The sequence below is a fragment of the Cyprinodon variegatus genome, unplaced genomic scaffold (genome assembly GCF_000732505.1).
Source record: "Cyprinodon variegatus isolate N-32 unplaced genomic scaffold, C_variegatus-1.0 Scaffold1226, whole genome shotgun sequence".
Classification (NCBI taxonomy): domain Eukaryota; kingdom Metazoa; phylum Chordata; class Actinopteri; order Cyprinodontiformes; family Cyprinodontidae; genus Cyprinodon; species Cyprinodon variegatus.
In genome coordinates this window covers 184,257-192,850 of record NW_015151679.1, presented here as the reverse complement: position 1 = coordinate 192,850, position 8,594 = coordinate 184,257, and the positions used below count along the sequence as shown (strand labels likewise).

The 8,594-nt window shown below is 36.9% G+C and overlaps 1 protein-coding gene across 1 annotated transcript in view; it reads right to left on the bottom strand.

Moving 5' to 3' along the window:
* The window catches only part of LOC107102267 (vacuolar protein sorting-associated protein 13B-like), a gene marked incomplete at its 3' end in the record, with an annotated part of 78,672 nt that overhangs the window by 8,103 nt on the left and 61,975 nt on the right, over window positions 1-8,594 (bottom strand). The window contains exons 9-12 of the mRNA XM_015401498.1: window positions 7,732-7,827; window positions 3,935-4,057; window positions 3,249-3,386; window positions 1,338-1,425 (exon numbers count right to left, since the gene is read on the bottom strand). Of these exons, the coding sequence (XP_015256984.1) occupies window positions 1,338-1,425; window positions 3,249-3,386; window positions 3,935-4,057; window positions 7,732-7,827 (445 nt within the window). The remainder of the gene's footprint in view (window positions 1-1,337; window positions 1,426-3,248; window positions 3,387-3,934; window positions 4,058-7,731; window positions 7,828-8,594) is intronic.

Sequence of the window (8,594 nt, the reverse complement as noted above, 5' to 3'; positions counted from 1 at the left end):
TTTCTTATTTCAACCGTTGCATTTATTAGCTGCAACATCTGAATCAAGATACTATGACTGAAAAAATTTTATTGACAGATGACCGATATATGATTGGCCGAATTTAGGTGTTCAGACTAACGTATAACTAACTGGCCTGCATAAGATAATGAAAAAACCCCACAGATTTTAAGACTGTGGATTTGTTTTAGATAGAGATGTTCTAAATTTTGGGACAATATCATCTGATAATGAGTACATTTATATACCTGTTTAATCCAGAATGATTGGGCAGTTAAATATGACTTCCGTACAACTGTAAAGAGAATGCAATGTGTAAAAAGCAATTTGAAAAGAATCCAATTTGTAAAAAGCTATCTAAAAAAAGAGAAATCAGAAGAAAATCTAATCTGAAACTTAAATGTGTAAGAAATATAATTTGAGAAAACAGCGACAATGAAACCAAATTACTTTTGTCAGGATGCAGAGTCATTTGTTTGGTTAACGCTGGATCGGTTTATGTTCATTAAGATTCCCTCCACCAGACAAGAGCGACCATAGCTGCCGCATGGAGAAAAAAAAATTATCTATTTAGAAATATGTTTTATAACCACTGTTTTTCATTTAGATAATTATCCCTGGTTGGAAACAATCAACAGGAAAACAATTTAAACAGAAAGTTAGCGTCCATGTTTAGTTTGCTGAGGATACTGTCTGGACTACTGCCACTGTGTCAGATAGAGGCCAACAGGCAAAAGAGATTTTTATCAACCAATCAACAAAAATCTTCCAGCCAGGAAAATCAACAAAGAGATGTTTTTGGTCCAAATCTAACATTTCCAATTGAAGGAAAGACGTTTTATCTATTAATTGGATCTTCAGATCTGCTAAGTGCTGCTGCTGCTAAGGAATGAGGAACTTTACCCATCATACGACTTCTGCCAGGAAGAGTGACATCTAATTAGGCAAGTGGGGCCAATTCACTTTCTCAACAGCTTACAGGTAAAAACAAGGGGGGGAGGGCATTGTTTCAACAAGCAATAAGGAAAGAGAAACTCAAATATGTGTCAGCCTAGACTAAACACTTCTGACAGTTGCCCCGCAGGTAAGTTTGGGGTGAGAGTGAGGACAGGGAGGGTCAAGGACCAGGTGGCTGCGAACTAAACAAGGAGGGGTCTTTCTTCAAGTCTTGAGTGGGCCCAGTTGACAGAGAGAAGAAAAGAAAAAAGGGATCAGAAAGAAAGAAAGGGGGATGGAGAGAGAAGCAGGAGAGGAAGAGTGAAGATGACAGATATAGAGGAGAGAGGAGGAAAGGCGACCAAACAAGCTCTGTTAGGGAGGAAGAAATGAAGCGATACCTTTGGAGCTGCTGTTCTCCATTGTGTAGAGATAATCCATGTAGAAAGCCCCAAAGCGCTGCATGCCCGCTATCTCTGTGTAGGTCTCCTATCACACAAAAAGTCCAGTTAGGTAAACATGGCAACAAGGCAGCAAACAGACTGATAGCCTCTAAGAGTGGCAATGACTGGGGGGTCAAGGGAGATATGGTAGTGGGGGTCACATCAGAGATAAAAAGCCATTGAGTGGCACAACTACTTAGCTGAACATTTGCTTTTGGTTTGTTGTTTCTCTGAATGGCCCAATAAAAAAAAAATACAAATCACAGAAACTTAGAAAGACATAAAACTGTAAATGAAAGGAAATGTACATTTTATAAGTTTCTCAACTGACAAAGCTGAAAACTTTGCGGTTAATTTGAATCTAAATTGGCAAAACATGTCTTATACTTTACTGCAAGAAGAGATTGGTTAATAACAGAAAATCCTACTTTATTCACCCTTTAAGCATTTCTAACTATTAACCCTTTATAGGGCACTCAGTGAAATACTTTGAAAATCAAAATTTCAAGCTTGGAATCCAGGACAAGACCTTATTGCCTTCGTAACATTTAAAAATATGGATATTTTGATGGCAAAAAATCTACGTCAATGTAATAACAAGAAACACCAACTTGTGCGAATATTTTAAGAAAAATAACTCAAGTACTTCTATAAGAAATTCATGAAAAAAAACTCTGAGACTGAAGGAAATACATTTTTTTGGTAAACCACATTTTAGCTTTTTACCTTTTTTTTCTTGACTACTTAAATCTTTTTTTAAACTTAATTTACAGTAGGAAATATATCATTCAAGGGCTCATCTAATTGGTCAAATGCAAAAAAAAAGATGTCCAGTTATGTAGCAGCATCTTTTCTGAATGTCTGGATATAGATCTTGTGCTTCTAGACCTCACTGAGGGATGATGGGACTCCATTTGTAAGGGGCATGCAACTAATCAAAAACGATAACTTGCCTTATACTTGTCTGGATTTTACCTAATAAATAACACAGAAAATACAGATTCACTCTGAATAAACTCATTTCATTACATCATAAATATATTGAAAGAAGAAATAGTAAAATAAAGCTTAACAGTTGAAGCCAAGTTTCAAGCATCCAGGAAATGTAAACACTAACTAAGTAACGCCCTCCAAAAAAATCAGTTTGATTTTTACTTAATAACAAAAATTTACGAGTAAAAGTTAAACCTAATAAAGCTGCTGTTTTTTTTTTAAATAAATTTATTTTCAAGCCCCTGTAAGAAAATGTGTTTTTCTAAACGTTATATGTTGCTCGTTAGTCAAAAGGTCAGAAGGTAAGACGCTCGTGCTAAACAACGTTAGAAAGTTTGATTCTGAATGACAAAACCACTGAAAGGATTAAACAAACGTTCATTCCTCCCATTCAACACCCCGGCTAACATTTACCCAACAGCCCAGCTTATCAGGGAGAAGGTTAATGATTAATATTTATTAGGGGATTTCTAATGGATTGGGCAGGCTGCTGGATCAAAGTCAGCCTGGTTTCTAAATGATGATTTAACTCCACCAACCTTCTAGTTAGTCTAAAACTTCCAAGTACAAACAGAAGGGGGGGTGGAAGGATGGATGGACGTCCAAACGCAGCTTTATTGAGGGTCATGAACATTTGAAAGAGTCAACATGCTGCTGGGGGGATGGAGGGTCAAGAGAGATGAGGATTATTAACAGATTTTAGCGGGACCCTTCCAGCGAGGTGAGCTCAGCTATTTCATTTACAGTAGAACCAATTCAGCCACGATCATGTTTCAAGTTGGACACAACCAAAAAGCTGTCCTCTTCTCAGCATCCGTCTTAAAATAAACACCAACTCATCTCTGAGCTCTGTAGGTCTGTGCAGGTTATAGTTACCTTGTGATTAGCAGAGTCTAGGATGAACTCTGCTTTTACTCCATTGTTCTCTGGACTGCGGTAGTCAAACAAGGAGTTGGTAAGGTAGGTCATTCCTTTACTCTTTAGATTGTCTCCACAGCTGAAGAACACTGCATCCTTTAAGGAGAAGAAATGATGAGCTGGTTGGGGGGCTTTAATGTAAGAATTTAAAAGATGAAGCAGATTAAGACTAAAATAAAAATGTATTTTTCACCCCATATATGACTAAATGTTGCAAGTCTTATAATCTGAAATCTAAAAGAAGTTATTTTGATTTTGGTTTGAGATCAATATGATAAAACAAGATCGTTAATCTTATTTAAAGAACATTCTGCTCAGAATAAGTGCAATAATCTGCCGGTGCAATAAGACAATTTCACTTAGACTTCCTGTTTAGAGAACAGATATGATGATTTCAAGAAGTCTAACCAAGTGAATCAGTGTTACTGAATCCACAAATTATTGCTCTTATTTCTGAGCAGAATATTCTTAAAAGAAGATTAATAATCAATCTTGAAACAAGTTAAAAACAACACTTTTTTTTACAAGATATAAGCTAAGAATTAGGCCAAAACATTTTGCAGTGAATTTTTTGGAAAGCAAATTTATTATTTTTTTTTTTTTCCAAGTTGTCCTCCAGATCTTCCATGCTTTTTTTTTTTTACCTCCTCACGTCTGTTCAGATTTTCTTCAAAGTCTCGAACTCCCATGATGCCTTTCAGGCACAGAGCCCGGCAGCCGACGAATCCGATCTGGCAGTTAAAGAAGGGTTCCCCCATCATGAGCACCTGAACATAAAACCAGGAAAGAAATGTCAATCAACTGCTAAACTCCAGTTAACCAACCGTCCATGGAAACAGTGTTTGCACAGCCAGTTTTAAAAGTTACAGCCAATGGTCAGGTTCACAATTTGAAAAACTATACAGCAGATCAGTGCCATTATTTATCTCATTATTAAAACGTTTGAGTACCAATCAAAACAAAAATCACAGTGGATGGTAAAAATCCCAGATGACTGCAAGAAGAACAACAAGCTTTCACAACTACAGTAGCAGCCATTTAAAATGGCCCTTCCCAGTCAAACTTCAGCCGAATGGCAGCCCACTTCCGTGCGACTCCTAGCAGAATCCCCTCCAACTTCCAGCCACTGGCCTTCTTCTGGGAATGCAGTTTTTTTACTCTGATTTCACCCTTTCACTGAATTACAGGGTCTGACCAGGAGACATTAGATGTTAATGTCCATGAATCATGACAGAAAGAATATTTTAGTACAAAGATTGATGTTTAAAAAGGAATGGTAAGGGACTAGCCAATGGCCCATCAAGGAAAGTCAGGAAAATTTGAATGGCTACTACTGTATAGAGCATCAAGTTTTCCCAAGCACTCTTCATTTAATTTATTCTGCAGTATGGAGCCCACGTGGGTGCGGCTTAACACCTTCCTAACTGTTATTTTCCTCGACTGTGACAATTACAACATTATTTTGATGAGAGATGAGAAAATCTTAGCATGTAGTCCGTTAGGTGTTTAGTGCGTAATAAATGGTGAATGTGAGCCATCAATCACCATCGGTAGGCATGAAGTCATTGATGCACCTTGGCGCCGCCAAGGTACCAAATACTTTATTCAGTTAGAAACCACTCGAGCATCTATGGACAGACTTTTCACATAATTAACACACTGCAAAAAATCTAAATCTAGATAAGTCATTTTTTTCTTAAAATAAGTGCATTTGTTCTTGAATTGAGGTGAAAAAAGAGACATTCTGCCAATGGAACAAGACAATTAACACTTAAAATAAGAAAACACAATTGCATTCTCTTATATCAAGTGCATATTATCTAATTATCTTATTTTAAGAGTAACATTTCTCATTCCATTGGCAAACTATCTCATTTACCTACTCAAATTAAGAGTGAATACACTTAATTTAGGAATTTTTTACTTATTTCTAGATGGTTTTTGCAGTGACAAGAAACAAAAATGCCCACAGAACGGGAGAGATTAATACTAAAGATAAACTATAAAAAGAATTTGTAGCATCTAATAATATTTTACCTGAATCAAAACAGCAGAATTTAATAATGTTATGTTATAAAGTTGAACTTAAAGACCGATAGCAGAGGGATATAGAGAATTAGGTTGTGTATAAATAAATGCAGGGAGGGATTCATTTTAGATTCAATGAAAAAAAACATTACGATTGAGGAGGATCAGTGAAAGCTTTGCCCATGTGCGACGTATTTAGTTTGGATAACAGAATGAAGTCGCTCTTCTCTCTCTGACTGTAGGGACGGTTCACGGCTGAGTCTGACTACCTGTCTGTGCTTTGGAAGAGGAAGAGGAGAACAGCAGCACTCAACACTCACTGAGGACACTAAACCCAGACCTATGGGTGAATCATATATTATATATGGGTGACTCTGGTCGAAGTCTCCAACAACACAAAAAAGTTACTAGATTTGTCAGTAGTTGCATTTTTTAACTATAAGCTGGTGAAGATTCTCAGTCATCCAGGTCATAGTCATTTTAAAAAAGTTCAAAAACAATCCACTGGACTTTGTTTCCAAGTTTGAAGATGGTTTGCTTCCCATCCTGGAATCTTTTTCAATTCAAAAATGTCAGAAATAGCGTTGAGTTCAAGGCTTTATAGAGTGGAACAAAAACAAAGCCTTATTTTAGCTTAAAAAACATGCAAACTGAACCGGACGAATGGGTCCGCCCATAGGAATTGGCAGTCGTTTGTGTTACAGCTCAGGCTAACAAAGAACCCAAATTTTTCTTGATCCAGTTCAATTTGCATGTTATCTAAGCCAAAACAAAGCTTCCTGGATGGGAAACGAAACATCTTCAAACCTAGAAACAAAGTCTAGTGGATCATTTTTTTACCTTTTTGGAAAGCAGCCATAAGTCAAAAGAAAGTGTTTTCCGGTTTTGGGGGCTTTGACAAAAGAAGAGCCTTATTGTCAGAAGTGTCACCAAACATTTCATAACAAATATCCTTTGTAGTGCCAAAGGCAGTATAGCTGAATTAGGAAGGCATATAAACATAATACAAGACCTTTTTGAGAAGGAGTTTACAGGTGTTTATATTAGAGTTGGTTAAGTAAAAACAAACAAAAAGAAGAGTGCATGAAAGAATCTGTTAAAAGTCTAAGCTATGAAAAAGGGGAGAACGACTACAGTCCTACATTGGTCTCTTTTCATGACCCTGTCTACATGGAGTTACCAAATTAATATGGATTTGATTTTAGAAAAACAACGGATGATAATAGATGCATTTATACATCTGTGAGCTTCAAAACTTAAAAAAAAGGGTTTTAGCCCAAATCTTTTAAACCGCTAACAGTTTAGTTGTACTTGAAAATATAATGTTTTAACTGAAATGAAAAAATGCGAATGAATTCTGGGAGATCTTCCCTTTGAATTAATAAATTCAGTGACCTGACTAAATGCTTTCTAGGAACATTTCAATGAAGAATAAAGCGAGCCTCTGTTTTCCTTTCATATTACTCTGCATGTTCGGCATTTAGCCCTCATTAGTGCTCATCCACCCAGCAAACAGCTGAGATGTGACTCACGTGTGGCTGAACCCTCCCACCCTCACCAACCTTACTTTAGGTTTTGTATTTGTTCCAACTTCAGAATACCAACCCCCCCACCCCTGTCCAGCAGGAGCATAAATTACAGAAATTGGAAATCTGTTTGAATTTTCACATCTGGAAGAAACCCTAAAGGAGAAACTTCCTTCCAAGTCAGTCCAGGTAATCAGACTAAAAGCGTTCTCGGTGGAAAAAGGGCGGAAATGATCAGACTTGGGTCCAAGTCATACACCACACACTGCAGACTGCGAAGCAGTGAGCTGGCAGAACTTTAAACATCTGAGATCAGTTCAGAGTTGGTATCAATCAAACGCAAACATTTTACTTAAACAGATATACCACTGTGATTTATACTAAAATAAATAAAAAGGAAAGCTATTTTCGGGTGCTTTGTTATCTTGCTGTAATTTGTCCAAATGAATATTTCCCATTTTTCACACAATGATAACCAATGATCTGTTCTATAAACTCTTAATTAGGCAAACGTAGGAAAATGTCAGATTTTGTATTCATTAGAAGAAAAGCAGATGATTTGGTTTCTAAGTTTAAAAGTATACCAAAAGGACAGTCCAGCATGTTAGCAGACCAGTCTGTCAGATGAGCATACCCTGTCAGACCAGAATACCCATGCGCAAGATTTACGTTTATCGCCATACGCTTCAAAAAACTCCAAAAAGTAAGTAATTAAAAAGTTTTTTTGTACATGACTAAAGGGGATTATACCTGTTGAGGTAGTTTAAAGTTTATTTTTCGTACAGAAACTAAAGGGATAAACTAAAGGGATAAATGGGAATGACTATGGGTGTGCTGGTTTGACCGGGTACGCTCATCTGGCAGAACACCGGCTGTAAAAATCATACCTCAATGGTGATTCCCTCCTGCTCCAAACACAGAACCTCTCTGGATTTGACTTTCTGAGGACTGTAGTAGCTGCTCTCCAACTGTGTATCTGTCAACTAATACAGACATGAACAGAAAAAAACAATATCACTGTTAATAAAGAGCTTTGCTCATTTAAAACAACATTTACATTAATTCCAGCACAGGTCAGAGGGAAATAATCAATCACCACCATGTTTAAAGGTAATGTTTACAGTGCTGTTACATCTCTCATTTCAGTTCTGACCAAAGGCTTTTAAATTGAGGCTTTTCGAAGCGTTACTCGTTATATTAGGAAAAGAAATGGAAGAAGCAGAAATGTTTCAGTCAGGAGTGAATGAAAGACCGAACACCTGGCTAAAAGGATCTGGCAACAGGACAGTAAGAAGCAGCGATGCTCCTGATGTTGGTTAAAAAGCTGGGTGTAGACCAGAATTCAACCCATTCAACTTTAACACAGGAAGCAGGTGCAGAGCAAAAGCAGCTGTGGCTTATTATTCTAACGGAGCAGACTCCAAACCCCGCACCCCGCCCCCCCTCGTTTCTGTTTCTGATAGCTTAATCACATTCAGAAAAAAACTCTCCACCAAATATAATAGTAAAAGGAATGTCAAATAATCTGCTTCAATTATGGCTCGTTCTAGCAACACAAAGGCTCAGTGTTACTGTTACTAAATACTTTAGTTTATTAGTTTATTTCAAAAACTATATTACACAAAAAAATAAGCCAAAGAACACATCAAATACTGACAGGTTTTACATTATAACAACAATTTTTTATGTTCTCAACTGAGTAAGAAATTATTAATCCACAGAAAACTACACCTGTAAATAACTAACAGTT